General features: G+C 47.5%; 1 protein-coding gene across 1 annotated transcript in view; it reads left to right on the forward strand.

Moving 5' to 3' along the window:
* The window catches only part of PRODH (proline dehydrogenase 1), a 276,224-nt gene extending 256,634 nt beyond the window's left edge, over positions 1-19,590 (forward strand). The window contains exons 13-14 of the mRNA XM_086929694.1: positions 16,148-16,236; positions 16,970-19,590. Of these exons, the coding sequence (XP_086785820.1) occupies positions 16,148-16,236; positions 16,970-17,160 (280 nt within the window). The 3' untranslated portion in view covers positions 17,161-19,590. The remainder of the gene's footprint in view (positions 1-16,147; positions 16,237-16,969) is intronic.
* Positions 19,591-24,034: the final 4,444 nt, after the last annotated feature.

Genomic DNA, 24,034 nt, shown 5'->3' on the forward strand with positions numbered 1-24,034 from the left:
CTGCCTTCAGGCCATGGTCGGCACCGAGAACGTATTTCCAACGCCCTGCCTTCGGGCTCTGCACCAAAAATACGTCCAAGCTTTCCGGCTCGGGATCGAGTCGTCTACACTCTGCACCGAGCCGAAACCTTTGGGGTAGAAGCCAAAACCCATCTCCGGCCCACCTCCATCGACACCAAAATAATCTTCGGACCCGAAACATTAGGATGCTCCGATACCATTGAAGGATCCTTGTTTCGATGTCCCGCCTCCAAAACCAGACCCGAAACAAAAGGAACTGTACATCAATTCAAAAACTGTACATATTGCGACTAAATTACCACTTAAACGCAAAGTTAACTCGTAGGAAAGCTATCACATTCCTTTAAAGAGGAAACACATGGGTATTAACCCTTCTCCTCCTCAATCACCTCCTTCCCTGGTAACACACTTGTTTATTACCCCTACTAATTCACCACCACCATGCACACCTGATGATCAGAATTCGCGATCAGGTGAAGAGTGGACGCTTGTCTCTGCAGCCACGTGGACCAGGAGGTGTCTTCGACGACCAGGATGGAGGCACGAGCTGTCCCACACAGGCTCTCGCTGTCGGCGGTGTCGGATTTGGATTTGGAGTCAACAGGCCTTGGCAAAGGCAACCCACGCGGTGAGTGGAAATGGCGTCTGGAGTGGACCAGGAGGGGTCCGGGGTGCTTCTCCTTCGCAGGGAAGCAGGGGCCAGTCTGGAGCAACCAGACCAGCAGATTGGATTTCAAGGTTCGTCGTCTAGGAGGTCACCAGCCGGTGAGTGACCAGACAACGCGTCGAGCAGCAAACGGGCAGAAGGGCCCCACGCAGATCTCGTGGATGCTTCAGGCCTGGTCTTCGGTGCAGGAGCTGCTCGGGGTCGGGGCTTCTCAGTCCCCAAAGCACTTGGTTGAGGTTACCTCAGAAGTCGTGCTGGAGCGAAGTGCTGCTTCTTCCAAGATGGCCGGTCCCACGTGTCTCGTCGCACCCACGGATCTCAGCTGTGCTGCAGATGTAGGTAGAGGTCGGAGAGGTCTGGGAATCCGGGTCTCGTCGGGCTCTGAAGTCTGGATCCTCGAGGGAAGACGACAAAGGGAAGCCGCTGGACGCTGATGGTGCCTGCTTGTGCAGGGTGGACACTCCTTGCCCACAAGGGAGATTTCTTCAGTCTTCTTGGCAGAAAGTCGAAGTCCAGAGTTTCTTCTTGTAGAGTTTCAGTTCAGGATTAATCTAACTTGGAATGGGACCAGCTCCTACCTTTATCCTGCTAAAGGGGGCTGTACTTTCACTAGGTCCCTCCTATGGGTGGGACCAGGAAGGGGGGTGGTTACACCCCCTATCCTTTGTCCGGTGTCGCGCCAGAGCAGGGGCTGGAGTGCCCCAGCAACTGGTTTGAACCAGTGTATGTACAGGGCACCTTGTGTGCCCCAGGCATGTCTCATTCCTTTCAGCCCGGTCCTACCCAATACACACAATCCTGTCTGGGGTGGTGCTAGCACCTCCCAAGGCAGGAAACCCTTTGTTCAAGCCTTCCTCGCTGGAAGGACTCCCAGCAGCAGGAGGTCAGACTTGTCTGTGGTGGCAGCATCCATTTTGTGATGCTGAGGCTCGAGTTAACTTTAACCGAGGTTCACAGTTGGGTACATGTCGTGTCCCTCTAGAAGGGTGGAATGCTACCCCTGTCGCCAGAATTAGCGAGGGGGTAGTATTCCAATTCGTATGACACCTTACTCGACATGTTTTGATAATGCTATGCCAAAGTTAGCAATAACCGCGAGGTTATAATGCACTTAAAAGTATATGGTATAGCGTTATCATGGAAACAGCTAAAGGACTTGGTTCCGAAAGCTGTAGACAGGCTCGGCTAATGCCAGAGCACTATCTCACATAATTCCAAGCACTCTGCCTCCAGGATTGTTAAGGCCTGCCATATGAGTGACTTATAGGAGTATATGTGTCCATTTTAGGTTTAGATATAGGTATACTATAACTAAAAGCAAAGGGTGATTACACCACCTTGCCCCAGCTGATTGATCAGCAAGTTGTCAGATTTGGATGGCCAGCCAGGGGTGGCAGAATACATGCTGCAGCCCCTGGTAGGCCTTGGGTTCACCTATGCCCTGGGTACCTAAGGTACACTGTACAGGGGCTGATAAGGTGACTCCGTATCCAATTAGATATGTACCTAGAGTACATGGAATCCATTTTACAGAGAGCAGTGGTCCTGGGTTCCTGAATAGCAGGGCCCCAGGTCAACTAAGTCGAAAAACCAGCTAAACACCAGGCAAAAAGTTGGGGGTAACCATAGTCAGATATCCTCCTTCCTACACCTAGCAGTTACCAAAGATCCACTCGCACACTCCCCATGCTCGAAGGTATGCTAAGACATATAGATGACATATTTAGGGATCCTGTTCGGACATGTATTCTCTGTGAGAAGTTGGCCTGGTATATGCTGTCCACTATTCTATTGGGCACCTTGCACCAGTCGAAACTGCCCTTTTGGATGAATAGGTTAAAGACCACCTTTATTAAAAGCCATTCTAGTGGTAGCTGTGGAGAGCAGCCTTCAGGCTAAGTCTTGAAGGAATGTAAAGCAGCTTGTTTTAACAGATCATAACCTCCTGAATGACCAAATGAAAGGAGAACCACCTCAGTGATATTATAAAAATGGTTTTATTAATATTCACTCTCGTGTACATTAGCTTGCTTTTATTTAAAATGATAGCCTCTGCTCTGCCCAATAACTTTGATTCTCCAGTATTCAATCTTTCATAGATTCACATGCTTGTATCTTCCCTGTCGTCATGTTGGGAGTCTCCCGATAAATGATAACCATAGCAGTAGAAGAAAAAACTGCCTGGAAGCCATAGAGTAGTGAAACCACTAGGCAACCTCTCCTCCTCATTATGTGGCCCAAACTACAGCCAATCAGCTGCTAGCACCAGCCTACACCATTCCCAGCAGAGCCACCATACCTCAGATTTCTAACCGCCTTCGTGTGAGAAGGAGTCTCCCTGAGCTCTCCTCAGTTTTTTCTCTCTTCACTGAACTTTTGACCTTCACAGTTGGAAGTCAGGTAATGTTCTTTCTTGTTGAGCATTATTACATTCAGAATGTCTGAAAATACCAAGAAGAGCCTTTTCAGAGCTTGCCGGTCCTGTTGCAAGGCCAGATTATTTTCTGAGGATCCACACAAGGAGTGCTTGTACTGTCTGTACCCTAAGCATATTCCTAAGGACTGCAAGTATTGCCGGACCTTCTTTGCCAAAACACTGAAGGATAGAGAAGAGCATCTCGTAATATGGCTTCAGAAAAGGAAATCTCCAGACTCGGAGTCTGAGGGAGAAGCCAAGGGACACGCCTCTAAGAAACAAAAAAGAGGGTACTCTGAGGAAAAGGGAGATGTGAGGAAACATAAAGCAGGAAAAAATAGGAAGGTGAACCTTCTACTTATCCAGTATTTGGGTGTCTTTCATAGGTTCACATGCCTGAATCATTCCCCGTCGTCGAGACGGGAGCCTCCGGTATATAAAAAAGTAATGTCCTAAGACATACATATAAAAGAATAGGCCTAAGGGTCTCACCTTAGTGTCCTATCTAAGTCCTTATGTAGGAAGGACCAAACAGAGTAGGCCCAAGGGTCCCACCTTGGTAGCCTATCTGTGTCCTTTTGTAAAAAGGACCAAAGTAAAGAGAAACAACCAATCAGCTACTACCTCCCTCTAGAACCTTTCTGTGAGGAGCCTCAGTCTCTCAGATTTTCTACCGCACGTTGTGCTAGGGAGTCTCCACCTGAGTTCTCCTCAGGAAACTTATTTTTCATCTAAATTCGATAGTTTTCTCGACTTTTTTGCTATGGCTGATAGCAAAAAGAAAGGACTCTTTCGAGCCTGTGCTTCTTGTGGCAAAAAGAGGCTTCACATGGATGATGAACATGAGACCTGTTTATACTGTCTCTACCCTCACCACCAGGCCAAGGACTGCAGAATATGTCGTACATTCTCCCATAAAACCCAGAAGGACCGGGAAGGACATCTTCTGATATGGCTAAACAGACTTAAAGACAAGCCTGAAGGCGACTTGGTTTCTGAAGGTGAGAGCATGTCTGGCGCCTCGCAGTTTTCCTTGAAGAGGCCTAGGGTTTCCTCTCCTGGCCCCTCAGACACCCCTCCTAAGAAGGCCAGAAAGTCTTCAGAGGGCAAGCCTACTGTGTCTGACAAGGACCTTCCTGTCCCCAGGAAGCAGTCGCTGATTAAAACGACGACGACAACGTCGACGACCTCCTCAGCGCTGAAAACCGTCTCTACGTCGACGACGACAGTGTCGACAACGACGGCCTCGTCGGCGTCTTCCTCGTCGACCAAAACGACACCTTCATCGTCGGCGAGTAGACCACTTTCATCCACAGTTCCCTCGACGACTAGGACTACCTCGTCGATGACGAGGCCGACGCCGAAGACATCGACGACGACACCGTCGACGAAAGCCGCAACGTCGACGAAGCCTCCATCGTCGACTAGGAGCTCATCGCCGACGACGACGAAGCCGTCGACGACGGAAAAGCTACCGTCGTCGAACACCGTCGACGAGGACGTCGACGACGGACATACCGTCGACGAAGATCAAAATTCCGTCGACGACGGAAAGCTCTTTGGTGACGCCACCGACACAGGCGTCGACGGCAACTAGTACCTGGAAGGAGTCTGAGCTGCTCTCACATGCTATGGACGCCCAGACGTCACATGTCACAATCAGAATTACCAAAAAGCCAATTACACCGGACATGACATCACCTAGTAAGGTGCAACAACTAACACCATCCTGCTACTTACAGGACCAAGAAATGGATGAGGAACCGTTCACCCAGGCCACTAGCCCTTCGGAACTGGTGCTTAAGTGCCAGAGTACAGATGAGGAGCAAGACGTAGAGGAACCTGTGACTCAAGCTATCCATACTCAGGTACACACACAAGTGACACCAATGGTGTGCCTGCCAGCATCCTTAGTTTCGGACTTGCGCTTCCTCATCCAGGACTACAAGGAACGGTTTCCAGAAAAAGCCATTCCTGTTGCTCCTCCGACTCCGCAGGTATCTGCGCCTGTACCTACGCCTGTACCACGACATAAGCCCCCTCCGCTGGTACTTCCTATAACTCAAGATCCAGCACAAGACCCCATCTCGTCAGATGACGATGAGAGGGACCATGAAGAAGGGGAAGTCCGCGACGATGACACAGACCCGGACGCCGGCCAAGACTACGTCACTCACTCTCCAGCCTCTCCAGAGCCGCAGTCTTCGGAGTCTCCACCCGCAGACATTGGAGGCTTCCATAACCTCATGGAAAGGGCAGCCAAAAGGTTCCATATGTCCATGGAAACGCAGGAGACTGAATGTTTCCTCTATGATTTCAAGGAACCAACGAAGAAAACAACAAGATCAATCCCGATCATTGACTACCTACTGAAACAGGGCAAACAACTCATGCAGACCCCGGCGTCTCTGCAGGTAGTAGTGCCCAGACTTGACAAAAAATATAAAGCTACATCATCGGCACCAGCATGCCTCACGGGTCACCCCAAGGCAGACTCCGTGGTTACTCAGGCGGCGCAGAAGAATTCCCGAAACCCTGCATCCCCCTTATCAACACCACCCGATAAAGAAGGCAGGAAGCTGGATGCCGTCGGAAAACGCTTCTCCACCACGTCTGCGACGACCGTGAAGATCACCAACTCTATCGCACTTCTGGGCCGCTACAACCGTCAACTCTGGGCGGACATCGCGCCCTACCTCGCTGACCTTCCAGAGGATTTGAAAGCGGAGGCACACTCGCTTCTCCTCGAAGGACAAACTTCGGCTTCGGAATTGATCGACTGTGCCATCGACGTAGCCATGACTGGATTCAGACAGCTGGCAGGCGCTGCTGTTCTAAGACGTCAAGGTTGGCTTAAGGCCACCTCCTTCAGACAGGAGGTCCAAACTAAAATAATTGATATGCCGTATGATGGCGAACATCTTTTCGGCGAAAAGATTGATGAAGCCCTCACCACGATAAAGAAGGACACCGATACAGCCAGAGCTCTGGGAACTCTACAATCTTGTAATCAGTCCTTTCGTGGCAACAGAGGGAGAGGACAATCCTCATACAGAGGTTCCTACCAAAATAGGCCTTCCTATTCGTACTCACAGGGCAAGACGCAGTTCCAACAGCGTCAAAACCAGTCGGGATGCCAAACCTCCTACAACAAATCATCCTACAGAGGAAAAGGTCAGAAGAGACCCGCAGGCAATCGCCAATGACTCTATCAATTGGCTAGCCCCTCCACCACCACATTCTTTACGACTTGGAGGAAAACTCTCTTTTTACCTACAGAATTGGCGACCAATAACAACGGACCGGTGGGTTTTACAACTTCTCCAATTCGGCCACTCACTGGAATTCCTCTCAAATCCCCCACCGACACCACCTGCCAAGCGCCCTCACAGACACCTACGGCTGCTTCTTCAGGAAATAGCTTCCATGATTCAAAAGGGCGCAATAGAGAAAGTCCCACACGCCCAAAAGGGGGAAGGGTTCTATTCCCACTTCTCCCTAATTCACAAAAAGGGCAAGAAATGGAGACCGATCCTCGACCTAAGGGCACTCAATGTGTTCCTAAAGAAAGTCGTTCCGTATGGTCACACTGCAAGAGATCCTGGGACTCCTGGAAAAAGGCGACTACATGACATCACTAGACCTTCAGGACGCCTACTATCACATCCCTATCCTCAAAGGACACAGGAAGTACCTCAGATTCGCAGTAGCAGGAGTCCACTACCAATTCCGTGTTCTCCCGTTCGGCCTAAAATCTGCACCACAAATCTTTACAAAATGCCTCTCTCCTGTCGCAGCCTTTCTTCGCCAACAGGGTCACCAGGTCTTCCCATACCTGGACGACTGGCTGGTAAAGGCTCCGTCGACAGCAACCGCAGCCGCGTCTTCCAGCGCCTGTCTGCATCTTTTCCGCCAATTAGGCCTGACCCTCAACAAAGAGAAGTCATCACTGAAACCAAGCAAAGTCATCACTTTCCTTGGAGCGACCCTGGACACGGAACGCGCAAGAGCCTTTCCATCACAGGAGAGAAAATCAAAACTTATCTCCTTAGCCAAGTTAGTGGCATCCAAAAAGACTGACTGTCCGTATCTTCAAGTCGCTCCTCGGCATGATGTCGTCATGCATTCTGCTCATCCCACACTGCCGTCTAAAAATGCGTCCCCTTCAGGAAGAACTGACAAGGCAGTGGACACAAGCTGCGGGCTCCTTCGAAGACCGCATACGAGTCACCCAATCTATAGTCAATAATCTACAATGGTGGAGGTCGACCAAACACCTATCGCAGGGACTGCCGTTCCTGCTTCCGGCGCAACCACATATAGTCACCACGGACGCATCCTTAGAGGGCTGGAGTGCAGTTCTGCAAGAACTACAGATCAACGGCAAATGGACGCCACAGGAATCCAAACTCCATATCAACATTCTGGAGTAAAGGGCAGTCTTCCTGGCGCTCCAGTCGTTCCTTCCACGCATCCGAAACTCCCCAGTGCTCGTCAGGACAGACAACACCACGACGATGCACTACCTGAACAAACGGGGAGGGACGCGTTCTCTCTCTCTCGAATCTCAGAGTCTGGAACTGGCTCCTCCAGCATGGCATAACACTCAAAGCCGAATACGTTCCGGGCAAGGACAATGTCCTAGCGGACGCCCTGAGCAGAGAACAGTCACTATCCCACGAATGGGAGCTAGATGCGGGAGCGGTAAACTACATCTTCGCGGAGTGGGGAACACCACAGATAGACCTCTTTGCCACCAGGGAGAACGCCAAATGCCCAAGCTTCGCAAGCAGGCTTCCCCAACCAGGAACACTAGGGAATGCATTTTCCATAGCTTGGCGAAACGTGTTTGCTTACGCCTTTCCGCCATTTCCACTGATACCCAGGGTAATCAGGAAGATGAAATCGGAGCCCTGCACCCTGATCCTCATCGCCCCATCCTGGCCAAGGCAGCATTGGTATACGGAACTTCATCGCCTGTCTATCCACCCACCTCTTCGCCTACACAGCCATCCGACCCTGCTCACAATGTCCCAAGGACAGGTTCTCCATCCGAACCTGGGCCCTCTGAAGTTATCGGCCTGGCTCCTGAATACCGCGAATTCAGCCACCTGAACATTCCGCAGGAGTGTAGAGATGTCCTAGCTAAAGCTAGAGCTGACAGCACTAAAAAGACCTATTCTCTCAAATGGAAACGCTTCTGTGTCTGGTGTGCGAAAGAAGATCTACACCCTTTCCACGTCACCCCACAGCAACTGCTGCCATATCTGCTACAGCTGGCGCAGTCAGGACTTGCCCATGCGTCCATCAAGGTTCACCTGGCAGCAATATCTAGGTTCACAAGAACTTCTGAGGGTCCTTCCCTGTGGGCGGACAGGCTCATCAAACAATTCCTGAAGGGCCTCTTTAGGTCCTTTCCAAGGCCAAAACCGATCTCTCCGTCATGGCAACTCAACGTGGTCCTTCACCAACTGATGAAGCATCCCTTCGAGCCTATCCACAAAACGGATATCAAATTCCTGTCGTGGAAGACGGCCCTCCTCCTGGCCTTAACCTCAGCCAGAAGGGTCGGTGAATTGCAAGCCCTCTCCATCCAAGACCCTTTCTTACAATTCAAAGAGGACAGAGTCATCCTGCGTACTAACCCACGATTCATACCCAAAGTCCCATCGGACTTCCATCTTAACGAGCCAGTGGTTCTCAAATCGTTTTTTCCGAACCCATCTACTTCGGCTGAAAGAACGCTGCACTCTTTAGATCTTAAGAGATGCCTCAAATTCTATATTGACAGAACAAAACAATTCAGGAAATCATCCCAACTCTTTGTCGCATTCAGCAGACCAAGGAAGGGCATGCCCTTAACGAAACAAAGTATATCAAGGTGGATCTCTTCAGCGATAACTTTCTGCCATGACAAGGCTGGGCGGCCTTTAGACTCGCGTGCCAAAGCCCATTCCACGAGAGCCATGTCCACGTCTGCGGCACTGTTTGCTGGAGTGCCACTCCTAGACATCTGTAGAGCGGCGACCTGGAAGTCCCCGCATACCTTCACCAAGCACTACTGCTTGGATGCTGAGCTGACGAAAGACGCAGCAGTGGGCAGAGCAGTGCTTCGCCATCTATTCCAGTGAGGTGAGCCTTCTTGCTTCCCACCATCCTTGACTGGTATGCACATCTCTTCATTACTAGATACTACATGACATTGTATGTTGTTGATTTACAGTCGCAAATGTTTCCTATCTGCAGACTTATGTATGCTGTACCAACACAGAATGTGCATATTGTATTGCTTGCTACTCTGATTCAGGCATGTGAATCTATGAAAGACACCCAAATACTGGATAAGAAATGCGTTACTTACCTGTAAATGCAGTTATCCAGTATTAGTGTCTTTCATAGATTCACATACACCCTCCCGCCTCCCCTGGAAGGACTCACCTCTCTCTCTAACAAGTTTACACCGATCTAGCTTGGTGCGTACGAAAATCTGAGAGACTGAGGCTCCTCACAGGAAGGTTCTAGAGGGAGGTAGTAGCTGATTGGTTGTTTCTCTTTACTTTGGTCCTTTTTACAAAAGGACACAGATAGGCTACCAAGGTGGGACCCTTGGGCCTACTCTGTTTGGTCCTTCCTACATAAGGACTTAGATAGGACACTAAGGTGAGACCATTAGGCCTATTCTTTTATATGTATGTCTTAGGACATTACTTTTTTATATACCGGAGGCTCCCGTCTCGACGACTGGGAATGATTCAGGCATGTGAATCTATGAAAGACACTAATACTGGATAACTGCAGTTACAGGTAAGTAACGCATTTCTTCTCTCCCTCCAACTCCTCTCAAGCCTTCCTCAGAAAAGAAGGCTCCGTCGTCGCTTCAGTCGACGAAATCTACTGAAATTCCGGTCAGATCACCGACGAGGCCGTCGACTGCCTCGACGACTACCATCTCGTCGACGACGACAATCTCGACGACGACAGCTTAGTCGACGACTCCGTCGACGGTGAGTGCCAGACCTTTGTCGACGGCAAGATCTCGTCGATGAACATCCCGTTGACTATGCTGATTGTTCCGTCGACGGCCCCGTCGACGACTGTCGACGATGAAAAAAACGTTGACGATGCCATCTCCAACAAAGATAACTTCGACCTATATTTCCATAAAAAGGATTGCTCCGTCGACGGGATCGTTGACTAGCAAAAGAGGAGAGTTTTCCACGCCGAAGATTTCACCTCTACTGCCCTCTACCATTCTGGATTGCCAGGAATCTGAGGAGGAAGGACCCTATGGTGTTGCTTACAGTCCTTCGCAGCTCCATATTAAACATCAGGATTCCGATGAGGAAGACCTTCAAGAGGTCCAGGAGCATTTCACTTTTACAGATCGGCCGAAAAAAAGACCAGATGAGATATGAGTCATTTCACCTGGCTTATCATTATGACGACTAAGAGGAAGTGAATACGCCGGTGCGGGAAGAGGCTATGTCCGTGCCCGTCTCTTATATATGAGACCTAAGAAGCATGATTTACCGTCGCTTTCCGGAAGATAATGCTCCAGCCCCTTCCGCGGCCAGTGGGAAAGTCTCTCAACCTGCAAAAGAAACTCCCCTGATTCAGCCACCTCCTCCTCCCCGGAAGGAGCTCCAAAAGGTTATTACAATTCGTGATGACTTAAATGATTCTGATCAGGATGATCAAGAGGAGGAAGGAGAAATCCCTCAAGATTAGGTGGTTGGGGATGAATGGGACCAATATATTGTTCCAACGTCCCCGGTGTCACCATTGCCTCAATCAGGCTCTCCACCAGAAGACATAGCCAGTTTTCACGATATGATGGAAAAAGCGGCTAAGAGATTCCAGCTTACTATGCCAGCGAAGGAAAGTAAATGTCTCCTTTACGACTTCAAGGAGTCCTCCAGGAAGTCTGTAAGAGCCATTCCGGTTATTCAAGATGTCTGGGAGGATGGACTCAAACTGATGAAGAATCCAGCCTCAGTCCCAGCATCTATACCCAAGCTGGATAAAAAGTATCGCACTACAGAGACTGCTTCAGCATGTCTTATTGGTCATCCTCGACCGGACTCTATCCGTAACTATCCGTAATCTTCATTGGCTACCTCTGATTCAGAGGATTCATTTCAAGACCTTGTGTTTATCTTTTAAAATTTTGAAACAATCCCCACCTCAGATTCTGCAACATCTTATTTCTCCTTATGCTCCTCCTCGGCAGTTGAGGTCTTTGGGGCAAAATGTAGCTGTTCCGCGTTTCAAGAGAAGCAGAGCAGGTGGTCGTACTTTTAGAGTTCTCGCACCTTAACTGTGGAACTCTCTCCCTGCCCATATTCGTGCCATGGATGAGCTACTAACATTTAGGAGAGCCATGAAGACTTTCATCTTTCCCAATCTTAGGGTTTCACTGCTTGAACTCTTTTCTCGCCCTGACTGAGTTGTGTTTCTTCCCCAGATATAGTGCCGGGACGCCACTTTGCTGGAGCAGCTGTGCGCTCTAGAAATGGAAATAACATAACTCGGTTGTGACTCAAGCAGTGCAGAAGCGCTTCAAAAACCCAATGGCAACATGCGTGGCACCCCACGATAAGGAGGGTAAGAAGATGGACGGCATAGGTAATGGACGGCATAGGTAAACGCTTTGCAGTCGTGGCAGCAGCTTCAATCAAAGCAACCAACGCAATGGCACTTCTGAGCCGGTTTAATAGACCGATGTGGTCTGACATCGCACCAATCCTGTCGCACCTTGCGGATGACCAGAAAGCGGAGGCGACTACCATCCTACAGGATGGAGCCAGGGCAGCGTCGGAGTCCATAGACGTGGCAATGGATATAGCATCTATAGCTTTCCGCGAGATGGCTGGGGCGGTAGCCCTACGGAGGCAAGGATGGCTCAAAGCTACATCCTTTCGACCGGAGGTCCAGTCTAAAATCTTGGACATGCCATTTGATGGCAAAAGCCTCTTTGGTAAGCATATCGACGAGGCGTTGCAAGGGATAAAAGCAGATACTGACACTGCTAGATCTTTGGGATCATTACAGCAAAGCCGTAATCAGTCCTTTTGTGGCCGAGGATCCAGAGAACACTTTCGACAGCAATGTTCCTCTTACCAATCTAATCGATACCAACCTTACAATCAACAGGGATACAGTCAGTACTCCTCCAACCAGCAATATCTGTCTTCGAACACTTCTTTCCAACAACAAGGAAAAAGAAAGTCCGCCACCGGAGGGAGGCAAGACTCTGGTCGCAGACAGTGATGTTCCTCACGCGCCTCCAATACCGCTTCAGATCGACCAGTTCTGCTACCTCTCTCAGGTTCTCCTGCATTGGCAGTCCATAACATTGGACAGATGGGTATTAGACATCATTACACAGGGTCACACCCTGGAATTCTCACAAAGGCCTCCAAACCGTCCACCTCTCCGCAGAGTTCATCAGCATCTGACAGCTCTCAAAGCAGAGAGCTTATCACTCATACTGAAAGGAGCGATAGAGGAAGTCCCATCAGACCAGCGGGGAACAGGTTTTTATTTGCACTTCTTCCTTATAAGGAAAAGGCAATCATCAAAATGGAGGCAGGTTTCGGACCTCAGAGATCCGAACAAATACATAAAGAAAATTTCTTTCCGTATGCTGTCCTTACAGGAATTTCTTCTGCTGCTCCGCAAGGGAGACTACATGGTCTATCTAGACCTGTTGGATGCATACTTCCACATTCAGATACACAAAAAACACAAGAAGTATCTGCGATTTATGGTGGCGGGCGCCATTACCAGTTCAAAGTCCGCCCCCAGAGTATTCACAAAATGTATGGCTCCAATAGCGGCGCATTTAACGCAGCAAGGTCTCAAGGATTCAGTGACAGAACTAGCTCTACACACTTTAGGTATCATAAGAGCCCTCTTATACTACAAAGAAAAAAGTAATTCCGTAAAACTAAACAACTTTTTGTTGCTTTTGCTCCACCTCACAAGGGCACTCCTATTTCCAAATCCGATATTGCCAAGTGGATTGTTAAATGTATTCAGACTTGTTATGCAAAAGCTAAGAGTACTTTAACAATACCCCCTAGAGCACATTCCACTCGCAACATAGGGGCTACTATGGCTTTCTTAGGCAACATTCCCATAGTTGACATCTGTAAGGCTGCAACATGGTCTACACCGCACACATTCACCCAGCATTATTGTGTTGATGTGTTAGCAAGACAACAAACAAATGTAGGCCAGGAAGTACTTGGAATACTCTTTTCAGGCAACAGCTACAGGTTAGCCACAACTTTGGGAGAATACTGCTGCATAGTCCATGGAAAGCATGTGCTCTACAGCTCACATTCCTTGAACGGATAATGTTACTTACCCAGTAAGTATCTGTTTTTGGCATGTAGAGCTGCAGATTCACATGCGCCCACCCGCCTCCCCGGGTACCTATACCTTTTGCAGTTTCTCTCTTACTTTACATACATACGCATGGACATCTCTATTCTACTCTTACTAACTCCATTCTCGCCCTTCGTGGGAAAACCATCTAACAATGGAGTCAATGCCCATGAACACTCACCTCGTGACTGGAAAGACTTCTTTGAAGAAAAACAACTTGCAAACATCCAGACCCAACACTAGATGGCAGGTGTATGCAAAACATGTGAATCTACAGCTTACATGCCAAGAACAGATGCTTACTGGGTAAGTAACATTATCTTTCGAGTGACTGCTTGTCCAACAGGTGTTTTCTTGGTCTAAGTGTTGATACAGTAGTGCTTTGCGAACCTGTGAAAGGTCTCATCAGCTTTGGTTTAGAGGGTACTGTCACTTTCTTCACCACTCAAAAACTGTCTTCTGGCTCATTGAACCTTCAATTGATAAAGCATGTGTTGGGTATTTTGTGTTCACAGAAAGATTTTTCATGCAAGCTCGAGGAATACCGAAACTTTTATTGGGTAACGCTACCCTCCACACATGATACCAGCTCTGTTGCCGAAATTTAGTTTGCACCTAGCCAAAAACCAACTGTTAAGAAAAAAACAGGTTGATAGGCCAAGAATAAGGAGGTCCCAAAAGTGTGGTTTCCATGTTAATTCCTATGTGAAATGTTACTCTCCGTTATATAAAAGTGGCTGGATGGAATTGCAACAAATTTGGAGAAAAAAAAATTAGAACTTTACTTTGCGTGTTTTTCGTAATTTAGTGTCAATCTGAGCCATTTTCAAGAAATTACTGTTTAAAGAGAAGCTTAGGTACAAAATGGTTAATAAGTTGGGTATATCTCGACTATTGTGACCAGATATGCTCTGTTAGACCAATTTAAAGGCGGACTGGTACATCCCGATTGGTACAACTTGAACAAAATTCTTGGCAGTCTAGGTCCAATTTTATATAACCATGATTACTAAGATCACAGGGCACTGATGCGCTTTTTGCTCTCAAGACTAAGAAAAAACACATTTGAGGACGGGTCTTTCTCGGTAATAGCAGTAAGAGAATAGAATCATTTTCCTGACACCTTACGTTGCGTTTCGGATTTGTTATATTATTATAAACTTTTAAAGAAATACCGGTTTAATTTACAACAAGCTCTTTTTTTAAATCTGTTAACATTTCTGCTGTTTAGTGCCAAGTGCTTTCGTATGTGTGTGCATTACAAATAGGCACAATACAGTCCAAGGAGAGCACACCCTGACCCCGGGGGTATGTTGGTGGTCACCAGGGAACCCCCCTGGGCACAAGATCATGGTCCCGATTGAAATGCATATTAATGCAGGCTTGTTTTTAGGAGCCTCAAAAAGGAACTCTCGAGAAGGGTGATAACAGATTATATCACAATGTAAATAATTGGTTGGTGAGGTTATAAAATGCTTCAGTAGATGAAATGAGAGCACATTTTCTCTGAGTTCATACTTTCTTCCTTAGCCATGTGAGTAATATCTGACATACTGAATGAAGCCTGTACGTCCAGCAGCAGCAGCCTGTCAGCAAGTGTTCTACTGCAGCCCCTGGAGTGTTCTAATGAACAACTAGAGCACTAACAATCTCATTTATGGCAAAAGTGTGGCACAACTGAAGCCATCTTGATGGAATCAAAGCTGTAAAACTGAAAGGAATATCCTACATAGTATATTGCAATAAAGGAACACAGCGAGTGCGTTCTTTTTTTTTGGTACATTTTATTGTTCGTGTTCTAGAAAGCTAAAATGAGGGCACAGTCGGAGTTCTCAAATATAGTCTTCAATAATTTCAGTAAAACAGTCTGACATGCAGAGTGAAACATGTACTTCCAATACCAGCAGCGGCCTGCCAGTTAACCCCCTAGAAATCAACTCTAGCTTCACCCAAGAGCTTTAATGAAAGCAAGAGCACAAACATTTTGAATTCAAGACAAAATGGGGGCACTCCTGTACATTATTTTATTGGAATAGGAGCTGTAGATAAAAACCCTTCCTCGGCCAATCACATCCCAGAATTGTTTTAATGCGATTACTAGGATTCATGACTTTGAGTCACAATTTTAAATGGCACAGATATACAAAAGTGTTAATCCTTTAAAGCCCACTCTAACTTTTTAAGCGCTTATCTCTCAAAACAGATTTCAACTAAACCAATGAAAGTATACACGTTTGGTGTGAATTAATTAAGCAGTTCTGGGCTGCAGTCTCAATCAAAACTTCCTAGGTGAGCTAAAATTGAAACACACATTTTTTTTAATCTACCCTAGCCCCTCTGACCTCCCCACCCTCAACCATCTATTTTTTTGTCCTTTGTCACAGATCTCCATGGAAACTGTCATGCTGCACCTAGGCTGACTATGCTAAGCAGTTGCCAAGTTTGTTGCAGATCCATTTGTGGGATCAAAATTTCTCGTTCAAACAGGGCCTTTTCCGTGGAAAGTGGGGTTGAACTACAACTCACAATTGTGACTGCTAATGTGTAACACATTCACACAAATTATATACTTAGCATATTGTTGCGAAGAAGCACGCGCGGTCTGTGCCAGATTATTTTTCCGTATCTAACTCCCTTTCCTGTTTTTTCAGAATGAACGAGCTTGGCATTCATCCCTCCGAAAACAAGGTGTACTTTGGCCAGCTCCTGGGCATGTGTGACCAGATTAGCTTCACTCTAGGTAAGGTCTCTGCCTAGATAGAAAGAAGGGGGGGTGTTGAAAGCTCAGCTGAACCAGAACTCCCTCAGCGTATACCCTCACCCTAGAGTACTAGATAGGATTGTTATTAAAACGAATACACAGAGCACAAGAATTCTAGTTGTAAGGATGCGCCGTCGGCCTTCCTGTTCCCATCGTCTTTCACTGCCTGCGTTAAGAGCATTCCTATACGAGGTCCACCATCTTTGTTATGATGGGGGCATTGAAGGGTGAAATCCCAAAGGAAATGCCTCTTTGTAATTGATATGGTGCTTCTTTAAGATTTGAGTTATATCTGTTCAGGTTAAGTTGGCCCTGGGTATAATGAGCTGTTGGAGCCAGTTATTCTGAGCCCAGATACAGGGTAAATGTTGTGAACACATCTGAGGGACATCTTAGCAGTGACTATAGAATGCTGGCCGGGTCTGACCCGAGTCAGATCCAGATGGTCCATGTCCGCTTCATTTCCCCCATCTAGGCTATGTTGAATAGGGTGCGTATAGCCCGAGATGTGAGGTTAGGAAATTTACCAACATTTGTTACTACCCATCCTAAAAAAAGAGTGTGGATGAAGGCTCTTATGAAAGAGCTTGCATTTTGCTAGGAGTTTTTCTGAGATTTCTACAGAGTTTAAATCAATGTATAATTCATCTCTTCGTATAGTACACATCCCTTTGTCTTCAATAATGATGTATTTCTTTTTCCGTCAACACAGGTCAGGCTGGCTACCCAGTGTACAAGTATGTTCCCTATGGCCCAGTAAATGAGGTTCTGCCGTACCTGTCCAGGAGGGCCCAGGAGAACCGTGGGATCATGAAAGGAGTCCAGCGGGAGCGCGAACTCATATGGGCAGAGTTCAAGAGGCGGCTCCTTACAGGGAATCTCTTCTATAGTCCCAGCATCTAAGCATTTATCATCTGCAAGATGTGCATACTGCACGCTGTTTCACACATAGGAAACTGACTCTACCTTTTGGGGATTTTTCAGCTTGTTACATTAATTTAAAATTGGATTATGCTATGTGTTACGGTTTTGATGTGAAGGAACTCCAACACAGTTATTGTGTTAAGTTTTCAAACTCTAAACATTTTATATATTGCAGTTTTAGTCCATGTACCTGTTCTGTGTCCTGCTGTAACCAAGGCCCTTTGGTGGGGCCGTCAATGAGCGTTGACGTATATACTCCTGGGTTTTCCCTCTTCATTGTTACCTATTCGGAAAGATCTGTAGCTGTATCATCCCATCAGGGGTGCATCAAGCCACTTCTCGAAAATGCACTTTATAAAACCATTTGTGGCTGACCCTCTGGTCGGACTCTAGATGGAAAACTTGAGTCCTGAACAGGTTACTGAGCACTGCCAGCAGAGGAACCAGGCCCGCTCCACATAGCTGTTGCAGCGATTATAGCATCCCACCCTCGAAAAGGTGTGATCATCGGGTCAGATTGGGATCTTTGGTGTGTAAAGGGATGCCATCAGCCCTACTGAAAACTGAATACAGCAACTTGCAAAGCCAGTGCAGAGATGGTTTTTATTATCTGGCTTCACGCTGTAGAGTTCTTTGCTCGCTGAAGCCGCTTCACCAGCACAAGTCTGATCCCAGAATAAAGGATCTACCTAAAGGCTGTGCCCAGCATGACTGCGAATGGCATCTCACAGAAGCCTTGCATGCAAATATTGTGGCCACTAATGGACAGTACCATGTCCTCTAGATCTTTAAATGAGGATAGATCTCCATGGGTTGATCATAGTTGGCCATGGTTATCCCTTGGGCCAAGGAGGCAATGTGCAGAATGGGGTATCTCCAAGCCCTCCATAGCCATTCAGCCCCTGAAGCAGCAGTATAGATGGTTAATTGTTTCAGTGGCCTTCAACGATGGGCAGAAGATGATCAACTGCCGCCTCTGAACAAACTGTGCAGTAAACAGATCAGGGTTGCCCTGGTGATCACACACCGTGTGTAGTGTGGTTCTAACAAAGCTGACCAAATGTCACCATCTCTCCGTAAATTGCTCTAATACAATATCATCAATTCCTACTGCTAGGGAAGCCGGTGGAATCTCACCAAGACGAGGCTTAGTATTAAAATTCCACCACTTTGTGTTATGGCTCCATGGATGGTACTCTGCGACTTGTTCCACTGCGCAAAGATCTTGCCGAGCACTGGAATGTGAAGATGGGTGACTAGCTGCATACCCTACAGGACTCAGTCACTTGTGTCTGTCGCTACTTTTGGATCATCCAAACTTTTATCACTGGATGACCACTCCTGAAATTGTAGACCAGGTGCAGTATAAGCATTGAAGTTTTAAGATGTTTTTCTTCGTGCGCTGTGGTTGCATTGAATACACAGAATTGAGAATGTATCCACCCCGTCTGATGGGACACTCCATCCATTGAAAGTTAGGGGTAACCGGACAGACCATAATGATATACTCTGTACTACTGAACACTCTTCACCTATGCCTGGCACTGTCAGCATTTCATCAGGGCTGTCTACAACAGTGGCCCCCCGGATTTCGCAGCGTGTTTCCTTCCCATACTGGCAGATAGCAGAAATCTAGTCAGGAGGGTTGTTCCATCCAGACCTTGGCTTAAGGATCCAAAATAGTATCTCAAGAGGAGCACTCTGAAGTGTAGTCTGACAAGTTTATTTAATGTGCCACAGTGCCATGGAAGTTAATCCAATGAAATATGTTCATGAAAAATGCTGAAAGGTCACCATTTGCAAAATGCAACTCCTTTCTTGGCCACCGTGTCATTTTCTTTTTAAACTGTACGATTTTGGGTCTTATTAGCATATTCCCTTTAGCTGCCAGTAACTGAAATGCATTGTTTTGCTAAAACTCTTTGCTTCATCAGATCATTTGAGTATCAATCATGGGAATATTGTGCTGGCAAATAGTACTTGTGCCACCTCTGCTCGCTATGTATATTAAAAGAATATCTGTTTTGAGAATGAGGGATTAACGATGGAGCTGGCAATTGTCTGCCAAAGTAGTTTGGTCATCTTCTGCAGGTGTTTATGAATGAACAAAGAAATCACATGCAAGTGCTATTGTAAAACAGACTTGTGGAACTCTGTCGTTTCTTTCGGTTTGACAGTGATGCGCGCTTCAAGAGACTCTTCTTCAAGGACTTGTTGGTAGAAACCATGAAAAAGTGCATGCTTCTAGGTCAAGAACAGAAGATTATCAGTGGAGAGACTGCAAAGGAAGGGACACCAATTTCTTCCTCCTGTTGGTACACCACATTCTTTCTGCAGAGACTTTATTTTTTTAAAGAGTATTTTAAATGCAAAATTCTTATCAAATAATATTAAAGCTGTAGCACTTTCTATGTTGTGTCTTGACTCTTTGTCATGTTAAACTTCATGTACTGGGTAATGTTTCTTATTGGGTTGAGCAGTGTATAAAGTTCTGGCATAGCCCTAGTGCTGAATGGGTTGGGGTCACAGTAGGTACTTCTAGTAATGTTAATGGGATTTGTAATGCACATTAATCACCCTGATGGTTATCCAGACGGCATAGGAGTGAAGTGCTGGAAATCCAGGCTTTCCGAATCCTTCTGAATTGAAGGAAGGATCTGGGAGCTCTGGTTTCGAGCTCAATTAATTGTTTTGGGGACGATGGAGAAGGCACAACCTTCCTTTTTTGTACAAGGCATATTTGCAAGACAGCTGATCAGAGTTGCCTGTTCGGGGGTATACTAGTAGATGCTGTCATTAAGGTAAGCAGGGCGTACGTTTTGGAGAACTTTGTAGGTGAGGAGGAGTTTATGCGCTTCTGGATGCAGAACCAGTGTAGTCCCCGAGGTGTGATGGTGTGTTCATGGAGGGAGGTTGATTGAGTCTGACAGCCATGTTTTTCACCACTTGAAGTTTGCAGTGAGCTTGACAGTGATGCTTATAAAGAGGGTGGAATCTAGTGTGTTGGTGATGAGTGCTTGCGTCACTGTCTTGCGAGTGTCCAGTGGGAGCCATTTGATTGTTGTTCTAAGCATCTTGAGAGTGTGGGAGCACATATCTGTTTTAGTGTTGACTTTAATTACGTTGGAGATTTGGCTGTCAATTATAGCATTCTAGTTCCTGCTGGTGCTGGCTGGGGTAGGTGCTGGGCCTAATATGTCAAGCCACCAGAACTGAGTCCGGAGGGAGGTCTGCTTTGCGAACAGTACCACTTCCGTTTTGTCGCTGTTGAACCTGTGACTGGTTCTTTTCATCCAGTCTGCTATGTCAGACATGCATGAGAGGAAATTGGTCAGTGTGTTTTCCAAGAGGGAGAGTATGAGCTGCATGCCATCTGTGTAGTAGACGATGCTGGGACCACACAGTGGCAATAAGAGGAGCATTGTAGACATTGAGGATGGTAGGACTTGAGGAGCAACCTGTGGAAATTTGCAGGTTAATTTGGCAGTGTTCGACTATGCGTGTGTGAGACTAACTGTTGAAGAGCATCAGGTGATGGATCAAATCTATTGTAAGGCCGGGCCCTGGACGGACTCCAGCCTTGTGAAATCTATTAAAGAGACCAGTTTGGGAGACCGTATTGCAGGTGATCAAGAAGACCAGGAGGTTAAGGGGTGCTGTCTTCCTCATCAGTTGTGCGGTGTATATCATCTGTAACTGCTATGAGGGCTGTCTTGGTGGTGTGGTTGGCTCTGAAGCCCAGCTGGCTGGGGTTGAAGGCGTTAGTCTCAAGGGGGTGAGCGAGACGAGTGTTTACCATTATTTGCAGGACTTTGGCAGGTTAAGGTAGAAAAGAGGTGGGCCTGTAGTTAGACATGGTCATCTGGTCGACCGAGGGTTTCTTGAGAATGTATTAAATTGTAGTGGGTTTCCAGTGGTGCTGGAAGATGAGCATGCAGCAGATGGGCTCCAGTCCTTTCACTAAGCTTTAGTGTGCGAAGAGTCCCAGGGAGCTCCTGATTTGATATATTGCATGGTGCTGGTTGTTCACTGTGGTTGGAGATTTTTCCCTAGCATGATGTTTGGGGGGCTTAAGTGGCTGATGATTGCGGACTCCTGATTGAGTTTGTTGGATAGTTTTTGAGGGAGTGGGTGCTGTGGAACTGGTGTGTGATCTTGTGGGTTGCTTGACCATGGTGAAGATCTCTTTGGTGGAGTTTCTCTTTTTTTGTATGAGTGATCAGAGTGCTATACATTTGAAGGCTTTGCGGTTTTGATGATAGATCCTGATGGGCAAGTCTATGCCGGTGCTTATCGAGTTGTTCAAGTTGGAGGTCCTGCGAGCGGGGAGTTTAAAGTTTCAATTGTCTGTGATTTTCTCCCATTGAGTTTGCAGGTCCGAATAATAGTAGGTTAAGCTTGATTGGGCAGTTGGAGGTTGAATTGGAAGTAGTGGTCGGTCCATGTCAGATGTGTTGGTGAGGTGCATCCTGAGGTCTTCTAGGAAGTTGGCTTCTGGTTGGTCCTGAAGGTGAGAATTCAATCAATCAATCAATCACTGCATTTCTAAAGCGCGCTACATACCCATGAGGGTCTCAAGGCGCTGGGGGGAGGGAGGGCCGCTACTGATCAAAGAGCCAGGTCGCGAGAAGTCTTCTGAAGGCCATGTCCTGAGTCTGTCGTAGGCTGGTAGGGAGAGCGTTCCAGGTCTTGGTGGCGAGGTAGGAGAAGGATCTTCCGCCGGCAGTGGCTTTCTGGATACGAGGGACTGTGGCGAGGGTGAGGTTGGCTGAACGGAGGCATCGGGTGGGGGGGTGGAAGTTGAGTCGGTTGTTGAGGTATGTAGGTCTGGTGTTGTGTAGTGCTTTGTGTGCGAGGATGAGGAATTTGAAGGTGTTCCTCTTGTTGACGGGGAGCCAGTGCAGGCCTCTCAGGTGAGGTGGGATATGGCTGTGTCGGGGGACGTCTAGGATCAGTCGTGCCGAGGTGTTCTGGATTCGTTGTAGTCGTCTCAGGAGCTTGGTTTTTGTTCCTGAGTAGAGGGTGTTCCCGTAGTCGAGTCTGCTGGTGATGAGGGCTTGGGTGACTGTTTTTCTCGTGTCGGGGGGATCCATTTGAAGATCCTGTGGAGCATTCAGAGGGTGTTGAAGCAGGATGAGGAGACGGCGTTGACTTGCCTGGTCATGGAGAGAGTGGAGTCAAGGATGACCCCCAGGTTGCGTGCGTGGTCTGTGGGTTTCGGGGCTGTGCCTAGCGATGTGTGCCACCAAGAGTCGTCCCAGGCTGATGGCTGTGGGTCTGAGAATGAGGACCTCCGTCTTGTCTGAATTCAACTTCAGTCTGCTGTCCTTCATCCAGTCGGCTACGGCCTTCATTCCTCTCTGGAGGTTGGCTTTGGCGGTGTGGGGGTCTTCGGTGAGGGATATGATCAGCTGTGTGTCGGCGTAGGAGATGATGTTGAGGTGATGTTGTCCTGCGACGTGGGCGAGAATTCAGGCTGCTGAGCAGGATGAAGGCCTTGATTCTAGCATCCAGGGGTGACTAGGTCGGAGAGGTTTTGGGTGATGTTAGTTTTGGGTCCTGGATGTTGGTGCATGGCTGTGCCTCCTATTGCGGTGGTGTGGGCATGTTAATCTTGAATGTCAGACGTTCCAGAAGGTTTTGTGACTGAACAATGCATACCGTTACCACACAAGCATTTACAATGCGGACCAGTACAACAAATGCGTCGTTGCCACGTGTTCCTTTAGTATGCAAGTCGTTACAGCGACATGCCTTAGGGAAGCGCTGTACTTTGGAATAGTATGATCTACTATTCAAACTCCAGTTTTTGTAACAGTAGGGAAAGTGTTGGACTTGAAATCCAATACCAGTCCAACAATGCGTTCCCTAAAGCAAGTCATTGTGACAACCTGCATGCTAAAGGAACACGTGGTAACGACACGTTTGTTGTAGTGCCTGCGTTGTAAATGCACCGGGTAGTAAAGGGTGTTTCCTGTTTCAGGCAGCAGTTAGTTTCATCCGAGGTTGATGGCTATGCCGCCTCCCGGGTTTAGGCTCTGTTTTTAGGCTTGGCTTTGCTTTGTTATTTAGGAGTCATGGGGTCATGACGATTATGTCCCGGGCAGTAGATAAGTTGAGCCAGGTTTCTGTGAGAAATATTAGGTCAGGAAAGAGGTTGTCCAGAAGGTCCCAAACTTCAATGGCGTGCGTGACCAGCTCGCAGGTGATGAGCGGGAGACTTTTAATTGGTGCTGCAGAGATCCGTGTATAACCGACCGATCAGAGATTTCATTTGGTTAAAGTATTTCAGAGGGTTATCCGCCAGGTGCACTACATAGGTTTACACCTTAATATTCAACAGTAGGATTCATCTTCTAGACATGTTTCAACAGTTGCCCTAACGCGTTATGGTAGATGTAGTTCAGTCTGTTACTCCGGGTTCAGTGGTACTGGTAGTACACTCCAAGCGTACCCAGGGATGGAAAGGATTTCATGGCTTTTGAAACTGGTTATCCCAGTCATGGGGGAGGGGGGGCGAACCTGCTTAGATTGCAAGTATCGGCCGTGAAATACCAAAGTGTTGATGTGTTCTCCAGCCTCCGCCAACCAGCCACCCTCCCTTCACACAAGGAGCCGTGTGAACCCTTCAGAGGTGTGGTTTGAGTTTTCACAGATGAAACCAAGCTGTCCCTCTAGGGTTAGTGAAATGAGTTGGGACATGACACCCGCGGTGGGGATAAAAAAAATTGATTTCTTTGTGTGCTACGCAGTATCCTCTTGCTTTCCATAATGGTGCAGCTACAGCATGTGCAGGTGGGGAGACTGCTGGCACCAGAAGTGTTCTGGTTGTACCAGGGTCGTGAATACAGGT

Source organism: Lissotriton vulgaris, chromosome 7 (genome assembly GCF_964263255.1).
Source record: "Lissotriton vulgaris chromosome 7, aLisVul1.2, whole genome shotgun sequence".
In the NCBI taxonomy this organism is placed as follows: domain Eukaryota; kingdom Metazoa; phylum Chordata; class Amphibia; order Caudata; family Salamandridae; genus Lissotriton; species Lissotriton vulgaris.